Here is a 22,962-nt window from a genome sequence, read left to right on the forward strand (position 1 = left end):
TTTTTCCCCCCTTCCCTCTTTTCTTCATTATGAACTGCAGCTCGCTCAGTCCAGATGCAGACCCTGATGGTGCATTCCAGAGGGAGGGTTTTGGTCGGCAGAGTATGTCAGAAAAACGAACCAAACAGTATGACAGCGCTGCTCAACTGGAGATCATCAAGACCCGCAAGTCTAAGAGCATGGATCTAGGTAAATGCGATGCTAAAGATATATATCCATCCATCCGTTATCTATACGGCTTATCCGTTAAGGGCCCTATCCCAGCTGACATGGCTGAGAGGTGGGGAAGTTCAACATTTAAGCGAATATTTCTATACACTTTCTCACTACTTACTGACTGTTTTTTGGGGGCTTATGTATCAGACTTCCCATAGTCTCTACTAGTTGCCTGGTAACTAGTTCTGGCCAAGAAATAGTTTGGCAGATTTTGTTACCTTGCAGGCTAGCTGTTTTCCAATTTCCAGTATTAATGCTACACTAAGCTAGTTGGTTGCTTTATATTTAGTGTAACAAGAGAGTCTTTTTTCTCATATAACTCTCATCAAGAAAGAGAATTGGAAAATATCCCAAAAATAAAGGTTTAATTTGACTTTGGTCTTAATTTCATAGTTTTGGCCATCTTTTTTTGTTACAGTAACATTGTTTTAACAGAATTAATTTGCTGAGGTCTGGTAATACAGCAACATTACTAAAACAAAGCCCAGTCAGGCGAGAAACAGTCAGAAAAACAGACAGGTTGTAAACAAGGAAACAGTTTAGCCAAATTATCTGAGTGATTTTATCTGGAAGAAAAGCCTGAAGTAAATGCAGTTGAAATGTTGGTAGTAATCCCTTACTGCACAGGAAAAGTGTGTGTAGGCACAAGTATGGCAAGCACTTGTCAGAAGTCCAGCCACCACCTGTCCTCCATGTCCCATGGCCTTGTGTCCAGTGGAGCATGGGCAAAACAGAAGAAACAAGAGCACAATGGCCTCATAAGTGACCGTTAAGTGATGGGAAAAGGCCAATGAGACACAGGCATACACACACACAAGTGCAAGCACACACTCAAACACACAGCCTGTATCTAGGGAAGAAGATGGAGTGAGTTCAGAGCCTCTCCCACTGAGGCTGAAGCAGACGCTGCCCTCTCTCGGATCACTGGCTAATCATAACAGATAACAACTAACTCTCCTCCACAAGGAGCCCAGAGACCTGTAGAAACTTCTGACTCTCCACCAGACTGGTGTGGGTCCGGGCCACTGCACTCAGCTCTGTGGGGTCCACCTTCTCTGTATTAGCTGTATAAGCCTTTCTCCGCCATCAAAACTTTTCTACAAAGTGAACCCAGACAAAACAAACTTTTAGCAGGAAGTGCTGCTTTGGAGAAAGATGATAGTTGGTCATGGGATAGATTTCACTGAGAAATTAGTCAAGCAGAAAAACTGTTTCCATTATGTTCTTAATGTTGAAATATAATTGGATATTACTGAGGACAGGAAGTGAGTAGAATGGACAGGAAGCTGAGATCTTTCCTTGATGGTGTTCTCATTATCACAAATGCACATTTTATCATCAAGTTTAATCGCAAAAAGCTTCTTAATTGAGCCAAAGTGGCGTCAGCATTTATTCATGAATTTGATTAGTTCTAGAATATGTCAGTGTTTGTTTTTTTACAAAGGAGACCTGTTCATCTGTTCATAAGACGAACCCTTGCTCTTGGCATAACCAGTGTTATTGATAGTTTACAACTCTATTGTTGCTCTTATTATTTCTTAGTTCTCAGGATCAGTGTGTCTTATTGGATGTAATTCAAAATCACATTCCCTTTCACTACTTGAAGGGCCCAATTGAGTTTGTGTAATATCCTGCTGACAGAAATCCCTGCCAATACAAAATGATAATCCATCAGTGAGAATATCACAGTGTTCAGATGGTGCAGGGAAATAACTAACTTGTTCCTCTCATAATAACTCTACTAACTGACATGAGTTCCCAGAGGAGAAATTTTTCAGTCAATACATGAACCACGAGCTCTACAGCCTGTGTTCAAAATGAAAGCTACATATTGTGATTTGCTACATGTCTAATGTCACATAAGTTCTGGTTATCTCAGAGGCACACACTGCTATAGTATGGCAATTATTTTAATGAAATTATTACATTACAGCCACACAATGAAAAATGGCCTATGGGTAATGTATAATAGAGTCAAAAATTAAATGAACCAATGAACATATTGCCAATGTCTAGCCTTAAGCCTTGTCTTTGGCACAAGTTTGTCTTCAGAAGTTATGTGAAATAGGAACATACCTATCTGCTTTCTATTAACACATTAATAAAATCTTTCATATCTAACCTGACTAAGTTGTTAACATGCTCAACAATGCAGTCCCCTACAGACTCATTTTATCTTGTCACTAGGTATTTTTGTCCCTCCTTTTAATCGTGTTCCAGGTACTCCCAAATCACATCAGCAGATGGATTTTGTGACTTTGAAGCCCATCATTGTTGAAATATGCTAAACTGGTCAGACATCCTGCTGTTCAATCCCATTTAGATTGGGAACAAAACTGAGTGAGGGAGGAAAAGGGAAGAAAGAGACGTGAGGTGCCACGGCTGACAGTAATACGTTTGCACATTCCAGCCACTTTGCCTTGTAAGCCTCATGATTGACAGGCTCTTGCATGGGGTGTAATATCAGCTCCACTTAGATCACTACTCTCAAACTTTTCAGTATCTGCCTGCGCTTTCTGATTCTGTCTCTGCTTTGCATGTGCTCAATAACATGGTACAGAAGGCACTAACCACTCACACCTGTTTATGCTCTTTAACAGTAGCAGATGAGATTAACTGCAGCACAAGAACCAATGGAGGTAAGCAACCATGTCAGGACCAGTTCAATGTACTCTCACCATTATTACAATGGACCATTATGATTGTTTAGCCAGGTCCATGGGTCAATAATAGAGACTGGAAAATCAGCCCCACACTCTCTCCATAACCAGCCCATAACCAACCATTACTGGCTGTGTGATCTTGGCACCTTTGGATGCATATGGAGGAGAGTGTTGTTTGAGGTAATTGCAGCATGATCAAAAGAGGGTTTTCATATTGCTGAGAGGAAGTTGCATGGCGTTGAATAGATACTTGGCAACTAATGTGGGAACCTGTGCCATTGTGCTCGTTCTGCAGTGCAAATGATTGAAGAAAACACTCATTACTCCAGGAGGTGTGGAGGGCTGGAGAAAGCCTGGCGATGGAGTGGCATTTGCAATAGAGAGACATTTATTGCCAGTTGGCCTCTTCAGCTCACTGCAATTGATCCATCATAGTTAGGCTGTTTTGAGCTCTGTTCACAGCATGTTAGAATGCATTCACTCCATTAAATTAACACAGAATGAGCTGATGACTGGGTCATGAGGGGATATTTTTGAGTGATTTCTGAGAGCACTAATTTGGAACTAACATTACTTCCTGTGCACAGGGATATTTGAAAAAGAAAATCATATGCCTATATGTCATGTGCCTATATTACGCATTTGTGACATATAACATATAACAATGTTGTGCATATCTCAAGGACTTGTAAACGTATTGCAAGAGGCAGGGAAAGCGTTAACTTAATTCTTTAGACAGGTGGAGGCTAGTCACTGATAGGCCAGTGTTAATGAGTGGCAGGCACTTCAAGCTCACCCTAATTGTGAGTTTCAGTTCCAGTGGGGTCCCAGGCTTGGCATGAGAGTTGTCTGTCTCGGTGTATATGTTACTAAGTATAGAAAAAAAAATATTGAGTTGATAAAAGCATACAGCCACCAACCACAATCACAATCCTTGATTGAGATATCAGCCACAGGTCTGGGTAATGATTATTCCTTTGTGACACATGTTCAGCGTACGGAGGACGTCCTCTGTCGGGCTAATGATCCACAACTGGCAGAGACATAGGAGCCCTGCCGACCCAGGGATGCCTCACTTCCACCAGGGTTCCTGGACATGGCCTTCACTCGACCATCTTGGAGGCTATTTTTAACATAATTACCCTTTTACCGCCCTGCTTAAAGCCCTGACTCTCTGAATAAATTATGTGTAATGGAGCCCCTGTCTGTACACAGATCTTTACATGCAAGGGCCTGTGGTGAATAATGGCTGGGGAGCATAGTTTTAGCTTCTCTAATTATACTATGGGCTCCTGTCCCTGTAATAACTGCTGCTGATTTATTCATGGAGTTTGCCATACCTCCCCTGTAACTGTTTAATGGCAACGGATCCTCTCCAATTAACTGTCCTTGCCCTTAATCTGGCTTAGGAACACAGTATGTTGGCCATTTTTGTCTTTAGCCATGACAAAATTCCAGGTGCACTTTCCCTGTATTTGGTTTGATTGTCTCTCTTTTTTTGTATTTCATTATGATGATTTTCATTTCTCCTCCAGACGTGTGGGGAGAGACAAACTCATGTCTGTATGCAGTGGGGGAATATGTATTTTCATCCCTCTGAATAAGAGGGAGATGAGGAGCAGAGCACTGAGGCTTCTGTTGTGTGATAGGAATCGCATAATAGACTGGCATACAGAGAGCTGTCCGTCAAACTCTCCCAGGAGAGCCAGGACTGCTTCTGATGAAAACAAAGGCAGGTTCGAAGCAGACGAGGTCTATGGGCAAACTCTCTCTCTTTGCTCCGCTCTCCCATTCTCTTTGTCTCTCTGCTCCTCTCAGTCATTCACCACGATGACTAGAAACAATGGCGAAGGGGATCATGGTGCGGAATACCGAGTGGCAGGATAATTCCCTGTTTCTGAGTACAGCAGATGTCATTTGTGTTCCCTTGAACTGTTGCATCCTGTGCGGCTCTAACTTGCAATCCCATTGTGTCAAACATGCACCCTGGCTTCTGTGTGTCCGCTGTTGGCAGGCTTTATGCATAAGCTTCAAAAAACCCAAATTTACATGACTTGTACTGGGTTTATTGAGTTTTATCTACAAAGTATGAAAAATTGCAGCATTTTCCTGCTGTGCTGTATCTGCGCCTGTTTCATTATAGTGTATTTTTTCTTTAGACTGTCCTCTCTTGTCCTTTGCAATGATGAGATTACTCCTCCTGAACAAATGAATTACATGATTTTTACTTGCATTTTCTTGGTCTTGTAAGGCTTTTTATGCCTCCCTGGCATTAAAATTTGTCTTAGTAATCAGAAATGACCCCCCTCTTCTGAGGAACTAAGCAGTAAAATGAATCCTCTGTTCCTGCAACCGGAGAGCTTTTGACCCCTCAGACATTTGTAGCACACAGTAAAGTTTCATTTTACTGTCCAATGCAGCCTGAAGGCAAGCACATGTGCTCTTCCCACTAAATGGGGTGCAGCATTATAGGATTGGTGTTCATTTATTTTGAATGGTACTTTCAGTATTGAGTCCAGGTTCTCTTGGGATTGGACATTTTTATTAACATTGACGAAAAGGAAGGGGAAATGGTGTGTTAAATACATACGTACGTTAACCAGTCTGGAAACCCAACACTGCTGACTAACAGCTGACCTTTTAGCCTATCTGACATCTTTGACACCAGATCTATAGCCGCCATGGATGATAGAGAAGCACTCACACTCTCAGTAAGGGTGCATTAGTAGCAAACGCAGCGAAAAGACAGATGCCCCTGTGACCTGAAAGATCCTAAAAGTGGCAAGAAAATTTTCAGTTCTTTTAAAATTGCACACCTGAAATAAATTTCAAAAAATCAGTCAGCACTGCTCTTTCCTACATTTGTCCTCTGCAAGAAACTGTCTAGATGAATGTTTGAACTGGCTGGCTAATCACCAGTGAGCTGCTGCAGGTTTGCTTGGTTAAGGGATCAAGAAGAAAATAGCAAAGGCATTCAGCCAACAAAAGAGACAAGCTGCCATTGGTAAAATTATGATAACAGTAGCAACATCTATGCATTTCTGCACAGTGCTGCCAGTATACCGTCTTTTTTTCTTAAGCTCTTAACTCATTCATACCCTGCTTGTGATCTTTGTGTATTCGACTATTCGACTATACTATATCCTCTCTTCCTGTTTCAATCCCTCATGCACTGAAACATATGTACAGAGAGCCTACTCCATACCATGGCCCCAAATTGTTTTCTTTCAGTGATGGGGGTTTATTTTTTTTGCCTAATCTGTGTTTGGGCACACAACCGTCCATCTAAAGATCCACTGTGATCACCTAGCAGCAGTGGGTCATGCCTCATTTAGGCTGCTTTAAACATGTCAATGATCCTGTTGATTGTAGGTGACAGAAGTGTGTATGTGTATGTCATGAGGAGTCTCCACACATACAAACATATACAACCAGTGTTTGCATGTGTGTGTTCTTTTCAGTGGGGGTAGAGACAAGACCTTATCGTAACATTTGCTATTGAAAACCAACAGGAAGAGCTGTAGGAGACATTTATTTACACCACATGAAGCCAGAGAGGAAACAGCAGAACACATTCACTACATGTGGAGGGTCTATATGGTCTGCAGGGAGTCGTAAAGACACAATGCTGCTCTGTTCAGACTCCTTCGACATGTGCTACATCCTCTGAGAGCCAGTGAGGCTGCTAAAGTAATTGAATCAACAGTTTATCCATTGTTACTGATAGTTTCCTCTACAGAAGTTTACATCTAACAAGGCTTCACTTGCACATATTCAGAAATCCATCTTGTTATGTTTGACAGCACTGCGCAGCATGCTGAGTCGAGGTAGAATAAAGGGGACAGAAAATCAACCAGGCTGTTTGTTTACCAACTGGAAGGTAAGGTAAGCGCTCCGGGGAACTGACGGACGCTCCCTGACAAAATGAAATACCAATACCTGAGTCGCGCTCCACTGACATACCCTAAACAAACCCCTGGCAAGCATTGGAAAAATAATTACAGCTGTCCAGGGCCTGGCTCCAGTGTTGAGGAGGTTGACTGTCGAACATTCACTTTACTTTCTCCACAGTTGGCCTACCAGCTTATGTGTCAGCACTACCTATGTCCTGTTAAGGATGTAATTCTTCATAGAAGTATGATGTACCCTATGAGCTACTCTAATTAGCTACTTTACAAAAATGTTTCATTTCAGTCATCCTGCATTTGTATTATATTAACTTTGCATGATGGTTATATACTGTGCAGCATTCTTTTGTGAAATAGTGTATGCTACTATTCTTGACATTCTGTCCATACACCATATTGTCATGCTCATGCTATGGTGTGCTTTGTGTTGCTACATGTAGTACATATAATGACAAGTACTTTTGCTCTGCAGGTGGCCTGTTCTGGTGGCTTTTTTTTTTTTTTTCAATGGTGCTGCCTTCATGTTGTAGTATTATATACAATTGTCTACACACTGAAGGCCTTAGAAAGAGAGCCAAAGATTACAGCTGTAAGATGTTGTTTGTGCTAAGATGAGCTAGTGAATACAAGCGAATGGTGTTGGAAATGAATGGACTTAGATTTGTTTAGTCTACATGCCTTGCCCTTTTTCTCCTTCCTCTCTGTTAGAGACAGAGAAAGCAGAGTGTGGACCACCTGTGGGAATAGTTTTAGGTTTACAGTCTTTCTGAACATTTTGGGAATTTATAATATTCTAGTATAACTCTGGTGCTGTGGTACATTGCTGTCTTTGATATTTCATTTATATGTGTTATGTTTCAGCCATATGATTTAACTCTCCAGACACAAGAACAAAGGTTGCATTATAATTCTCAACTGGAAAATGTCTCGGTGAAGATGTAATACTCTGTTCTCATTTCACACACTTCATTGGCCAGGCAATGGCATCATTTGTTTTTCATTTTAATTGCCAGACTCACACTTTCTCTTTGCCTGCCAAGTACGGCACATAACATCATCCCATACAAAACTAGCAAAACGTAAATGATTCATCGACATGCAATGAGCTCTGTGGTGATAGGCTTTAGGTTGCCATTGTAGGGGAGTTAGAGTCACACACCATTAGTCTGCTGGCCTCAGTGACACTATTTCCTCTCTCCATAGGCTCTGCAGAACAAGAGGTCGGACCCTCGCTGGGCCTGAAAAAGTCCAGCTCCCTGGAAAGTCTCCAGACGGCTGTTGCTGAGGCAACGCTGAACAGCGAGATTAATGTTAACAGGCCACGCTCACGGATCGTCAGGGGCCGCGGCTGCAATGAGAGCTTCCGAGCTGCAATTGACAAATCATATGAGAAAACTGGTGTCACAACGGCAGAAGAAGAGAACAGCATGGAGACATGTGAGTGTTTAGAGACAAGATTATTTATTCAGAGTAGCGATCCAGGATAACGTGCCCAAAAGTGTGCCACTATATAATGCACAATGGAAGATATTAATAGATCATTACAAAGAAATTCAGTCAGTGTAATATAGGTCAACTCAATAATGATTCCCCAGAGCCTGTTCAGAATGGCAGGATTCACCCCCAAGGTAAACTAGGTTAGGGATCCCCACTTGCTGCAGAGATGTGTGTATGTCACAAAGCACATCTGCAATTAGCATCTAGGTTACACATTCACATAGTTCATGTTTAGTGGAATTGTTAGAGAATGTGGCAACATGTTTTCCCTGGAGCTTGCTTACTTAAGTGCAATGCCATGTTTTTCAACATAGTGCATGCAAGGAAAAATGTGTGCTGTTTGCCCACACACGTCAGGGTCCTATTGTATCCATTTTACACATAAGATGTATGTGTAATTTCATTTACTCTGATTATAAATGAAATAAATGTCTTTGCTTCAGTCTGTGCCAGTTAGTTTTGGCACATACCACCTTAACAACATGGCCAGATTTCCTCACATTTGTTTTCCTGTGTACCTGACTGGGACTGAAACCAAAATTACCTTACTTTATCCTAAACTATGAAGACGAGAAGAGAAGAAGAAGAAAGGCATGCCACCTTCTGTTTGAGAGGATATATCCATTCCTACTTGGTGTTTGATGACAAAAAGACATGCATTTGATATAGAGAGACAGCCGTCTTATGTTTCGCGACAGGTAATAACACTGCAGCACCACAAGAGTAATCACCAGATATAAATTTCCATTCACCATTAAAGGATTCCATTAAAAGAGCTGGGGGACATTTGAGAAAGAAGGAATTATTTGCCTGAAACGCTTTGTTCTCATAAGCTCTGTCGGCATGCCACTAAATACAGTCTTATCTCGGCAAAGAAAAATGGGGAAAGCAACCGATTTCCCCTGCTGCGGTATATTGCATTCTCCCTCATGATATTCAAATAACTCTGTTTTTCAATTTAGATAAAAGCAGCCAGTCTGTGCTCGTCACTGAGGTTAATAGTCAAAGTTGACAGATAAGCCTCTGCCTTCCTCTGCTCCCAGACTTTTATTTACATAAAATAAGAATGTGGCATCACCTAAAGAAAATGTGTCCCCAAAGATATCCTGCTGGGCAAAATACACTTCCCCTTGTGCTACTTTGTGTTGCATCGTGTGAGGAAATAAAAAAGAAAATGGAAAATCTGCAGTATGGGACAGAAATCCCTTCTTTACTTTTTTTTATTTTACTTGTCTGTCACAGCCTTCACTGACAGGCCAGCTTAAATGTCCTTGATTATTAAAGCAGGGAAGTTTAATGGTAGTGTTTCACTAAAGTGACAAAATGTTTCCTGTGGTTGTCTGTCTCTTCAAATTATCTTTCAGTCCCCTGACACTTTCATCAATGCTCCTGCCATCATTTGAGATTACAAGCCAGGTCGTTTTCTTTTCAGTTCCATTAAACTGCTGTGGATTTTTTCTCTCACTTTTGATGTCCGGTGATAAAGGCTTTTGACTGTTTTTGAGATAGGAAGTCACTCCTTTTTCTGTTGTGCTTTATTTGAAAGAGCCAAATTAAATGGAAGGTGAAAGAAATTACATTGAATTGTAAAAATGAAGTGTTCTCTTTTGTTTGCCCTTCCTTTGAACTCACTATGAGGCCTTTGTAGGACCACATGTAAAGAGCGTAGTCACAAATAAATGTATAAACATGCAAATAGTCATACAGACATATAGCAACATTAGCACTCATTTAAATAGCAAGATACAGCTCACAGCTGCTATTTGCTGCTGTTGCTTTTAAGTGGATGATAAGCAGGCAGCAGATTGAGTGATAAAACTGATATTCATCCAGAACCTGCTCCCAAAATTTGTGGAGGCGGAGAAAAGGAAGGGAGGGGCAACATGTGGCAATGAACTGCATAATTGAGCAGGTTTAAGCTGCCAGGTTGCTCTCTGTTCCTACAATACAGTCCCTCATGTTGAGATTCCATTTCAGTAATTCCCTCCGAGATGGCAGCAGAAAGAAATAGCTGATAGCTCCACAGATCACAAGAGAAAACAAACCCCACTGTTCATCCTTGAAATGTGAATCCAGCAGCTCCTCCCTCCCATAGTCTGTCTCATCCCGCATGCTGAAAATCCATCATGGTCTCCCCTCCCTCTTCTTTCCTTGCGATAAGCGCTTTTCTCTCCTCCATCAAAGGCAGAACTTGGACAGCAACACGAAAGATTGTAATAAGTTGTAATCTGAAGGACATCTACCTCATGCCTCGGAGTAACAGATATAGCATAGACAGGAGCTACGCCAATTGTGGAGCATACCACATTTGCAATTAAGATCCCCGGGAGCCTTTTTCAAGATTATTTAAATGTATAATTACTGACAGATTAATTACATTTTGCACATCAGTTCTGATTAGATGTGATGGAAACTTTGGGTTTAATCAACCCTACATCTCCTAAGGAGTTTGGTTTCAATTTGATGTCTGGGCTGAAATGAGTTCAGACGTAAATTAAGAACCAGATTCATATGACGATCATTATGACTTCCACTATTTGGTCATATCACTTTTATATGAAATGCAACAGAAAGGGGAAAAAGATGGCTTTCTTGTGAGCTGTGTGAAATGTACACACTTGAAATAACTTGAGGCTTTCTGCTAAGTGAAAATATGTTCAACCGAATACTATTCTCAAAGGGTGTACAGTGTAAATATATTCTGCTCTAATGAGACGGATGAATTCAGTTTGTTTTGTTCAAAGCCGCTGTACCTTGTGGGACACAGCTTTTCTTTTAATGGTTCATCTGATGTTACACGAGGAAAGAAGTGATTCTTTGTAGCTGATTAAAAAAAGTGTGTGCTGATTTCAAATGCAGCTTCTGTGATCTATGGGGAGTCAAGTGGAAGTTAAAGTTTTTGTCTGCTATTGACTTATTTTGGTTTTTATTTCTCTCTCTCTATGTTTGTGTATGCTATTCTCTTTCCTCATCAATATCTATATTTAATACCCTCTCTATCCCCTTTTCTCTTCACTCCAGTGGACGAGGATACTGAAGGAAGTTCCCGATCAGGTCGTGAGTCGATGTCCACCAGTGGTGACCTTATTGTGGGCTCAGGGCTGAACGGCAACCTCTCCAAAGATGACAGACGGAAAGACTGGGACAAGGTTGGAGGGAAGGAAAAGAAGAAACCTGAAAGGGATAAAGAGGAGAAAGACAAGGACAAGATCAAAGCCAAGAAAGGCATGCTGAAGGGCCTGGGCGAGATGTTCAGGTAAGAACGAGATGGAGCTCAGCCTAAATTCCTAAACAAGTCCCCCCTGTGTAGCCCCAAGCGCCAATTGCTATCTGCTTTATTTAATTCCACTCAACACGTTCACCACTGGATCATACAGAATTTGAATGCATTCTCTGGATGTTGCCAGTGCTAATCAGGGACCCCTCTCCTTGAACCCTGTGAGATGGAGGGAGTGGATGGAGGGGGGGTGGTTATCGACCTCAGGGGCCTCTGGCACTTTTGAGGCAGATTATTTTTAATAAGGGCAACATGTTTTATTCATAAACCCATGTGCGCACCCCTCCTATCCAAACACGCTCAGCATTTGTTAAACAGCAGACAATGTTCAGGACCCATACGGGTGCTAATGTGGGAGCTGTGATTTGGTTCTGGGGATAAAAGAGCTTTAGAGATGATAAAATCCACTGCAGGCTGGAACTGTTGCCTGTGATTGGTATTCTCAGCAGCTGTCTTATGCCATTGCAAAATTTTAAAGGTAGCAGCCCATAATATTCATCAACTATCAGTTATTTCATTTAGTGACTTGCTGTAGGTCTTTGTGTTATCACCTCATCAGCCCAAGGAAGTTGGAGGCAAATTCAAACCAGACACTTCAACTGGCAGATTTTATGGTTGTTAACTCAGTCTTCCAGCCTGGGATATAATACAACTACCACTGAGCACAAATGGACAAATTTACCTTACAGTAAAAAAAAAACTTATGTTGCTTTGGGCCATACACTGTGTACGTAGACAATAGTAGGAAAAACATGCGAAGAGACTCAAGATGAAAATAAACATCCTGCGGGTATCCATTCAGTATCACTGCCACAAGGAAAATTAGTGGGGGAGTCACATTATTTTAATTCCGTGCACATTTGAATATGGCATAAATTAATGGTGGAGGCAGTGCAGGCCGTTATCGTGCCGTAAGTTGTTTTCATGTGGATTAGTTTAATGGGATTAGTTAGCGTATCGCAGCGCACGGCTCGGTAATGAACAATAAAGACGACAAGTGTGTTTTGAGGTCACGATTGAGGAATGCAGGGAGCTTGCTTATCTTCCATTATTTTCACTCTTGTGGGTTTTTTTTTTTTTTTTTTTTACTCAAACTGTCTTTGCATCCTGTGGTGTAAATGCATAATGACTCATACAGGCTGACATTCTGTTGCACACCAGGCATGAGCACATATGTGGAGACGCACACATGTTCGCAGGAGTGCACACAGACAAATGTGCTGAATTAGTAAATAAAAGAGGAAATTTGAACCACAGGTTTGACACTCTGTGACATGCAATCAGTGCCGTTGGCAAACCTTTTTGAGTGGCTCTGTGTTCAGCCCAATAGGTGGCTGCAGGGTGATTTTAGTTGTGCACGTGGGCCCTCGGCATGCCCTCCTCGGCCTCATCATCGTTCTTCATTATCTTTGAGTGCCACCGCCACTTAAGAGTTGGCACGTGGCAGGCCTCGCTGACACTCGCCCCTGCCCCATGCATTTAACACCAGGCCCTGTGCCTCCTGAATGCAAAGAGGCAGCCTCTTAAAGCAGCATGTCTCTCCGACTCTCAAGCTTTGTCTTTCCTTCTTTCTGCTACTCCTACTCCTTGTTGATACCTCAAACAATTTTCTACTTAAAACTGTGACAGCTCTCACACCCACAGGTCTACACTGTCCTTTTCTATTCTCTCCCTGTTCTCTCACAATCCACCTAACAGGTTTAGAAAGTTAGAGATGGCAAGGAACTGAGGTGAGAATGAATGCGTCCCACTGGGTACAATAACAAACATTTTTTTGTAAAGAGCAAAGTGGAGTGATGTGAAATGCCTAGCGGTCAAAAGGGAGGTGAGGGAAAGAAAGTGAAAGATCTGTTGTGTGTCTCACTTTTAGTGATTCTAGCAAAAGTTTTGACAGTGATATTGGAGTGGAAAAGTTTTACTGTGCATGACAAAGGGTTTGGCTGACAGTAAGTGAACACTCTCAGGCTTACGAATCATGGACAGAATTTACATTAGACAAGTTTCACACGTGAGTCTCTCACCATTGCATCAAAACATCAAAAAGACATCCTGATTGGGTTAATCCTTTGTAATGCTTGTCTCTGTGGTTTTCATTTGCATAAAATGGACAGGCACTCACTTTTTCCTGCATTTCTCACACATGCATGTCTTACACTCACGTTCTCCCTCAAAGGAGATTTCAAGGAGTTTGCAGTGCATTGCAATTTGAGCTCATTTGCATGCAGGCCTTTGGACGGCCTGATGAACGTGTAGTGCACGTCTGCTTAATGGACAGCCTGATTGGGAGTGCATTAACATCAGAGCCAGGGGAAGGAGGATGGCCTAATATAGGGAGAGTGAGGGAGGATAGAGGGAGAGACTGAGATAAATACTGTGAGTGCAAGAATGACTAAAAGTGTGCAAGTGCAAGTGCGTGATGGAAAGAAAATTGACTGCCTAAAGCCCAAAGCAAAGAAACTGCAGTGCACAACCCTGACATCCCTGCCTCTCTGGATTCATACTGTACTGCCTATAGGATGGCAGACTGCCTGGTATACAGTCCTGTACCATCCAGTAATGGATAACTTATAATCTTATGAATGGATAGCAATGTGCATGCATACATAGGATAAAAAAATTTGCCCTAGGCAGGTTGACATCACTGTTATTTCAAGGATGTCTGCTGCATGCATGCATTACTGTGTCCATGTCTGCATTCAGTGGTATAGAGGGGAGTGCAGGGCAGTGCATTATCCCCGAAACCACTGTAAGTGATTATTCATCTCCTTTCTAGTGGATAACATGATCATTACTCTCTGATTCTATCAGTTCTGTTTAGATGTTGGAAGCTTTGCCCAGGGCTCTGTTAGCATGTTAGCAGACAATGATGTCTCAGCCTCGGCCTGCGAGACTCCCTTCAACATGCCTAATGAGGTGTTGTTTATCTGCTCTGTGACTGACTGACCTCCTCCATCAAAGACCCATCTCCCATCTCTTGATGTGTTTATGTGACCATGTTGTGTGTAAGCGCATAAAAAAAATACCCATTCTGGGTCATATATTATAGGGCCGGGTATTCAATTGTTAAAACAGAGTTAAAATGAATATTTTAATGAGTTAATTAGGCTCATTAAATTTAGCATTTTTGCAGTGTGTCTGCATATCCATCTTCAGAATGTTGTTGTACTGTGTGTGTTTGTACATTCACATTTCTATATCGAAATCATTTTTATGCGTATAAATGTGTTTTTGACAAGAGTGAGGAAAATGCATTATACTGCAGAAAAAGCAAACAGTAGCATGAAGGAGAAACAGTAGTGTGAAGGCTGCAAAAATGGAAGGTGGAGGGTGGATTGGGTGAGAAGGAGAGAGGGGCCGTGTGCACTGGAGTGAACTGGGGCACCAAGGGAGAGTGGGAAAGGAGGATGAAAGGGAAAGGGAGAGGGAGAGGGGGAAGGAGAAAAGAAGGGAGCTTTTCACAGCGGCAGTCACGGCATCGTGCTACTGTCTGCCTGGAGGGAGGATTGAGGATCTCTGGTGATTTTTTTTTTTTTGTACATTTTTATGTGTGTGTTAGCTTGAGCAGTTTCAAGGAGCATGTAAATTTGCATGTTTGCATGCATGTGTATAGATGAAAAGCATGTGTTAATAGGCTCTGGCATCTCACCCTTGCTCCTCAGTGTTCCTCACCCACACACACACACACACACTCTTAGCCCCACCCCCAACTCCCACCCTCCCCACCAATCTGATAAGTGGCATGCCTCACGCCGAGTCATCAACCGACACTAGAGCTCGGTGCGACAGCCTTGCACCCCCTCCCTCCATCCTACATCACCCCTGGGACCGCGTCTGCCTGCTCCTCCCTGTGGATGCAGCCCCACTCAAGGCTACATGGAAAGATTCAGGAGGGAGGGGGTGTGGACTCTAAAGGAAAGCAGTGAAAGATGGAGTGTAGGGATGCTTTCTATCTTTCAGTCTTTATTATTCTTGGGTAATGTGGAAGCACGCTGGGAGCACTGGAGTGCAGGGGGGTTGGCATGAGTGTATGTGTGTGTTTGCATCCATGCATGGGTATGCCTAGAATATGGATACCACACCATGAAAGCATGACTATGTCTTGCATGAGAGTAGGTAGTTAGCGTGTTCCTGTGCCGCTCTGTGTCTTCATACCATGTGATTCTTTCTGCTCGTGTGGGTGTGAACAGCTGATGGCGGGTAAGCTGGTTTGATCATTAGTACGCCGACATGACACACACATTAGCCTGGCTTTTTATACACACACGCAGACGAGAGCACGCCTGATGGATCAACATACACACTCTCTTTATAATACACCCCTCGTCCCTTCCACCTTCCACTATCACCCACAAACACTAACATATGCCTGTAGCACTGTACCACAGTTGATTTGGAGACAGCAATTAGCCGCCTCCACATGTGGGCTCTGACATCTGCTGAATGTAATCTGAGAGAAAATGATAATTGTTCTTCTTTTGCTCTGCCTCACTCATCATAATGTCTGTGCTGAGGTAGTAAAGGCAAGCACAGGGCACAGCATCAAGCTGGAGCCTGTACGTGAGAATGACTGACAGCTGGGGTGATGAGAGGAATATGAGTAATGCAGCAAAAGAGAATTAGCATTAAAAAAGTGTAAAAAAAAATTATGTACTATGGATGGTGACGCAAAAATTGACATCAGCTCAGCAGGGTGGTCACTGATTGCTTTTCTAGTCTCTATGCGGGCAAGGATTAACTGCCTGTGAGCAACAGAGTGACTTCCTGTCAGGTCTAGGGGCTCTTTTGTGCTTCTGACCCTTTGACCTCCCTGTGGAACAGGCAAAAATAAAGTGTCACAGATGAATATTTCAGAGGGAACTCAGCACTGAACTTTGGCAGCTTTTGGCAGCTTTGCCAAGTGCAAAGTCATACCTCAATATCACCTTCAAATGGCTGCACAGCTAAAAGAAATATCATGTCACTGAGGACACTATACAGAGAGAGGGTCAGCTTTTTCAACATCTCAGGAAAAACAAAAGAGCACAGAAATGTCCTCAGAATGTGACATCCCATTACTCTCCTGCCAATCTCCTGAGGATCACTTCACCAACAACAACCCACAGTGGGTGTGGCAGGGCATCACCAACCATAAGACCAGCAACTGCACGACTGTCAGGGGTGACACTGGCAGAGGAACTGCTTCTTTGCTTGCCATGAGGTGAAAGCAGTGGAGACAGGCACGACACCTCCTCCAACAGCCAAATCCTCACTGTGCAAGAGCATGATGTGTGACGTGTGCTCAGTGCACTGAACCTGAGGAAAGCTGCTGGCCCTGATGCTGCTGAAGGAATGTGCAGACCAGCTCTCCAAGTTCTTCACACTTTCCTTAAGTCTGCCACAATCATCCCAATACCAAAAAGACTGTCATCAGTGCTTTGAGAGGCCAGTCCTGCAGCACATCAAGACAGTTCGCCCTGGCTCCACCTCTCTTCCACCCAAATACTCCAGCACCAGCACCCCACAGGGCTGTGTGTTGAGCCCATTTCTCTATATGCTCAACACTCATGGATGTGTCCGCACCCATCCCACCAACACCTGACTGTGTGTCTACCTGTACTACTGCAGTTACTTCAGTACATATGTTTACTTCTCATCCGCACCTGCACTGAACTGCACTACTTTTACATAGGGCTACTGCGATTCAGCAAATATGCAATATCCAATATGTGTGAGTATATGTCAGGATTGCTACTCAATATCATCTATCTATCATGTACCATTGAGCCCCAGAAGGGGGCAAAACAACTGTCCCCCACTGAGAAGATTAGGGCCACTGTCACAGCATGCAGTGATGGGAGATGAAAAGAGTAAAACAACAAACAACAACTTCTGTACGCCAGGTTAAACTAAGTACAGCTTTGTGTCTGGTGTCAAAAAATTAGATGTCACTGTCAGTTTCTTGCAGGGTGAAGCATTTAGACATGGGGAGAGGCTGAGTGATAGGATTGGAGCGGGAGGAGAGGCTGCTTTGCGACTTTAACCACCAAGAATGAGAGATAGCTGTTTCAAGCATGGGGGGGTCTGGCTGTCCAGTCGTACTTCCTCTGCTTTTGGCCACTCGATGCAAATGTGATTGGGCAGCACTGGGCTTCCATCAGACAGCCCTGGAGTAATTAGGTTTAGAATGATCATGCAGTGCTCCGAGATAGACCTTGAAGCATGGAGAGAAGAGGGGAGGCTGGTGTGTGTGTGTGTGTGTGTGTGTGTGTGAGTGAGGAGGTGGTGTTGCACGATGGAATTAATTGAATCTGAAATCTTGTTGGCCTGAAATGAGATCCACCGATGTCTCTCACGCTGTGTCTCAGGCAGAGGGCTGCAAACATGACTGAATTCATAAAGTGCGTTATTAAAGAGCTCAAATTAAGTGTAGCAGTGCACCCCTCCATACTCTACCAGGCCTATGACTACTAATGATCCAACCCCAGTGGAATCACACCCAGACCCACCAATGGAAACCCAAGATGCTTCTCTTCTCTTCTCTTCTCTTCTCTTCTCTCTGTCTTCAACACTTTTGTGATGACTATGTATTCTCCCTTTTCTTTACTTTTCCTACTTTTCCCCCTCTTTCCATCTTCTCTCCTTTTATCAACCAAGCAGAAACCGCCCCATGTTTCTTAACTTCATCCCTCTCTGTTATTTGTTTTTCACACTTTGAGGCACTTTGAATCCACTTTGATGTTATTTTTTCACTCTGGCCCAGATCGCTTTGATCAATCAGAGAAAGGCTGTTCCAATGCGAGTCAACTCTCAGAGGACAGGTGGATGTGAAAATAATGAGAAAACATTAAGAGCACGTACAAGGATCTGAGAAATGGCACAATCCCATTTTGTTTTTCTAAATAGTACAAATGAATCACTAATGCACCCTCTAATAAACCATATCAAATGTATGTTTTGGTCTGAGCAATGGAAGAAAGTAAAGTGTAAGCTGACTTAGAAATGCAAAGCATGCTTGATATTACAGAGACAGAGGTGAGATATGCACATGGGAGAACCTATTTATTTCCCCCTATGTGCTATGCAAATGAAGTGTGCTGCCTGCTACAGTAGGACTCATTGCTAGTCTGCTCATCCATCTACCAGGCTTAGCATGTAATGAAATAGAGGCCTTTGGCTGAAATGACCTTTCCCATCCACTGAGTTCCCACCTGCTGATGCGTGCACACTCCTAACATGTGAGTGAGAAGATAGGCAGTGGGAGAGAGACAATCACAGTGAAGGCAAGGGAAAAAAAGCTAGGAAAATTGCTTTTGAATTACAAAGGTAATATCAATCGATGTTGAATTACACTTCTGATTTCCATCAAAGGCAACCAATTAAAGCCAGGAACCGTATTCCTCTTGTTCTGTCAGCATCTCCGACATGTGTTCAGCATGTAAAGTGAAATTGTCTATTTTTTCTTCCTAGTTTTCCACCTCTCTCTCTCCTTCTCTGATCTTTTTTTTCCTGTCTTTGGTGAGCGTGTCACAGAAATGGAGATTCTTTTCATGGCTGGATCAGGATTTTGTTCCTCTCTATGTTTGTCGTGAAGGATTCTTAATTGGGCTCTCTCCCTGCCATACCAAGATGTACCCCCACCCCATGCCTAGTTTGTGAGTTAGGGAGGGGGTAAATGTAAGGCTGAAGGAGAGAGGGGGACTGAACAGTTGATATTTCTTGCTGTATGATGTCTGGTTGAGGCTCTTTTATTTGCATATCAATAACTTTTGTCTATGGTCTCCTGTGTGAAAGTTCAGTTTTCTGTTCATCCAAACCTACTAAGCTGGACTTTGTCATTCTATCTATTGCGTCACCTGACTTCTTCTTTGCTTCCGATCATAGAGAAATGGCCTAACAATTTCACTCTTCCTTTACCATATTGGTTCAATCTCCCCCAAACCCCATGTTCTTCCTGTGCTGTAAAGCAACTTCTCTTTGTGCTATAAATCAGTGGAGCAGATATTTCACTCAGTTTACACAATCTAAAGTGTAATATGTACTGTATGTGAGTAGAGGCCACAAAATCCCCTCATTGATCTTGCAGTCTTATTTGTTTACAGTAATTATACTACAGTTTTATAAATGATTTCTTGACTTGAAAACTGCTTCATGCAGCATGTTTAATTTGACATACTTATCGTCCTATTCTCATAATTTTTTGATTTATTCTGCTGTGGAGAACCAGCATTTCCATCCAACTGTACAAGGCCAGTAGACAGAGGAGGAGTGTACAGGGTTATTTATCTAGCCCTGCTTGTGATAAACAGTCACTATCCCTGAGATTCCGTGGGATTCCTGCTCTCTCATCCTCACTTTTCTCACAATTACTGTCACTCCCTCCCTCTTTTTTTTCCATATATCCACCCATTTCCCTCTTCCCCCCTCCTTCTTAGCTGCCCTGGAGATTCATTGTGGCATTGACAGAAAGACCTCTCCCGTCTCTCTCCCTGAACACTGGGAGGGATGTATATCACGGATCAGCGATTCCGCTGTCTTCTTTCTCCGATGGGCTCAAATACAACGTTTGGGCCGGTGTATGTCCATGCTTGTATTTCAAAGTCTGACGTTTATGAGACAGAAAATCTGCCTCCCTTCTCCCCTCGCCTGTCCTTTAGGTGAGCATCTTGGAAATCAGGCATTTGAGTGTCGCAAACACATCTGTCTCCAGACTCATCAGCATGTAAATTAGTTGGGAGACAATTGCAAGAGGCAAGGATAATCAAAGTAGAAAATACAAGAAATTAATTTATGAGGTAATCTTGTGTCATGACAATAAAGTCTCTGAGAATTGAGTTTTTGCACACCTGTGGTATTTTGTTCAGCCATTCTAAATTTCAGGTTGCCTTTTTTGCAGCTGTGGTACTTTCACATCCACATTTGCGGCCACCATCATTAAAAGAGCTGAACAGACTTTGGCTGCTGTGTCTGCTGAATGCTGAGATCTTTGTATTTGAGGCGTGCGGCAGGAGCCTAGCTGAGGATACAGAGAGCGGCAGTGATCAAAATGGCCCATTAGGAATGCAGTGTGCCATACTGTATCTAGGTCACAGCCTGAGCCACCTACTGTAGCTCTTCCACTGAGAAACCACAGCGCTGTCGCTTCCCCACTCCCCCCAGACAACATTGCTGCTCCCCTGTGTGTGTATGTGTGGGGACCAAGCTGGTTAGGCTTTAACCAAATGTGAGTGTGTGTATACATACATGGCCATGAGAGAACCAATGTGCGTGTTTGCTTATGCATGGGCTGTGGCTAGCCAAGGCATTTGGCAACTTTGTGTTTGTCTGTGTATAAAGTTAAAGAAAGAACGTGAGCAGATTACTTATGTGTGGAACAAATGTCAGGAACTCAAGCAACACAACATTACTTTGCATGATTGGAATGCACACACACACACACACACACACACACACACACAAAAGCTTACCCCAACACCTGAACGTCCCTCTGAGCTGCTGAAGTGTTTCTATGTAAATTGTCCTTCAGAAACTCCCTACTCACTGCACTCATACACTTTAACAAATGGATGTATGAATGCGTTTGGACTGTTTATTTGTGTTGTAATGAGAGGCTTTAATCAGTGGTGTCAGGGATTTGAAACGTTCCTCTGAGTGTGTGCAAAAACACCCCTCCCCTCCTCACACACACACACACACACATACACACACAACTCAGTGATTTATGTGAAACATTAAAGGCAATCATGTTGGGCTGGGCCTCGTCCTTTGTATTGCACAGGCTGTTTGAAATATGGACGAGCCAAGCTGTCCCTTGATATAGGCACACACGTAGATAAAACGCACACACACACACACACACACACACACAGATGCTTATGTGTACCTGTTATTGCTTAAATCTGAATAATTGGCACACAGAGTAATGAATGTTTTTTCCAGCTTGGAAACACTCAAGCTCACATGTAAAAACTTTTAGATGTAGATGGACCTTTATAGACTTATAAACTTACATTCACCCCCACACCCTGTCCCTCTACTGCTGACACCACTCACACACACACACACACACACACACACACACACACACTCTCTCTCTCTCTCTCTCTCTCTTATTCAGTTCAACACTTACTTTGATACTGATAGTCATTAGTATAAAGGCAGAGATATTCAACCATTCACTCTGATGTAATTCCAGCATTGCGGATGTTGCTGCAGCTCTGTGTGTGTCTATATTCTGTCTGGTCTCTGTGGCTAGAAAGAACATTTCTCAATAAGAGCGGATTAACTCTGTTACTGGAATTTTGAAAATCTACCATACCCTCCTCCACACATACTCACACACACACACACACACACACACACACACACACCACACACATACATTCAATATAACAGCACAAACAAACACAGTGGAAGTACAATTAAATATCTGTAGGATGGGATACCACCCAAAAATAGCCCTGCAGCTTTCTGTGACTGACCATTCTTCACATGCATATATTTATTTTAGTCCAAACCCTTTTTCTTTCTCTTCTCCTCCTCCTCTGGGGTGTTGGTGGTTTGGTAAAAAAGACTCAGTTTGTCTTTGGCTATCTGTGTCTACTAACAACTAGACAAGTGGTGGAATGCAGTTGTTAATCGGGTGATTGGACACACATACATGCCTGAAAAACAGTGCAAGGCAGAAAGATAAATTCTGAAAGAGAAGTGTGAAGAGAGGAAAAACAGATGGAAGAAGACCGAGTAACAGAAATAACTGAAAATACTGACTGACACAGCAGGAACAAAGATAAATCTGAGGATGAAAACAATTTTCTGAAAGGGCGGTATAGCATCAATTTCTATGCATCTGTATTTCAGCCAGAAAATTTTCATTTCCATACAATAACCTCTTTATGGTAAACAGGTGGGGACAGTGATATTGGGTGAAAAAAAGGACTGCCATTTAAATACAATGATCTGAAATGGCTTACAATTCATATACCTGCAAACTGCTTTTCTTTTTCATTGTTTTGGTATGGTGAAAGACCACTGAAACCGAGTATTTTCCTTCATGACAGTGTCCTCTTTGCTCATCTGAGAGACCTAAGAATCGTGGAAGTTTTGGGTGAGAATCATTTCTCCTCCATCTCGCCTGTGGCGCTGTTCCCCTACTGGGGCTCGGTCTGATGTCATGAATAAATGCATGTCATGCCTCCACAGTGCAGGACACGCCGCTTTCCCACCCGGCATGAACCATTTCGACTCCTATCCTCCCTCCTTCTGTACCTCTCCCTACTGTTTTCACACCATTGGTGGAAGAATTAGGGATGGCTTCCCTCCAGAGCAGCAACCAATCAACAACCCCCCCACCCCCCACCCCCCCATCCCTCTCCTCAGGAGAAAATTGATTGGTTCAGTGTGTGCAAGACCTTGTCCAATGAAG

At 42.8% G+C, this 22,962-nt stretch overlaps 1 protein-coding gene across 1 annotated transcript in view; it reads left to right on the top strand.

Moving 5' to 3' along the window:
* LOC108898296 (partitioning defective 3 homolog) overlaps positions 1-22,962 on the top strand; it is a 310,889-nt gene that overhangs the window by 204,589 nt on the left and 83,338 nt on the right. The window contains exons 17-20 of the mRNA XM_018698248.2: positions 41-189; positions 2,817-2,855; positions 7,991-8,224; positions 11,306-11,540. Coding sequence (XP_018553764.1) covers positions 41-189; positions 2,817-2,855; positions 7,991-8,224; positions 11,306-11,540 — 657 coding nt within the window. The remainder of the gene's footprint in view (positions 1-40; positions 190-2,816; positions 2,856-7,990; positions 8,225-11,305; positions 11,541-22,962) is intronic.

The sequence above is a fragment of the Lates calcarifer genome, linkage group LG24, assembly GCF_001640805.2.
Source record: "Lates calcarifer isolate ASB-BC8 linkage group LG24, TLL_Latcal_v3, whole genome shotgun sequence".
Classification (NCBI taxonomy): Eukaryota; Metazoa; Chordata; class Actinopteri; family Centropomidae; genus Lates; species Lates calcarifer.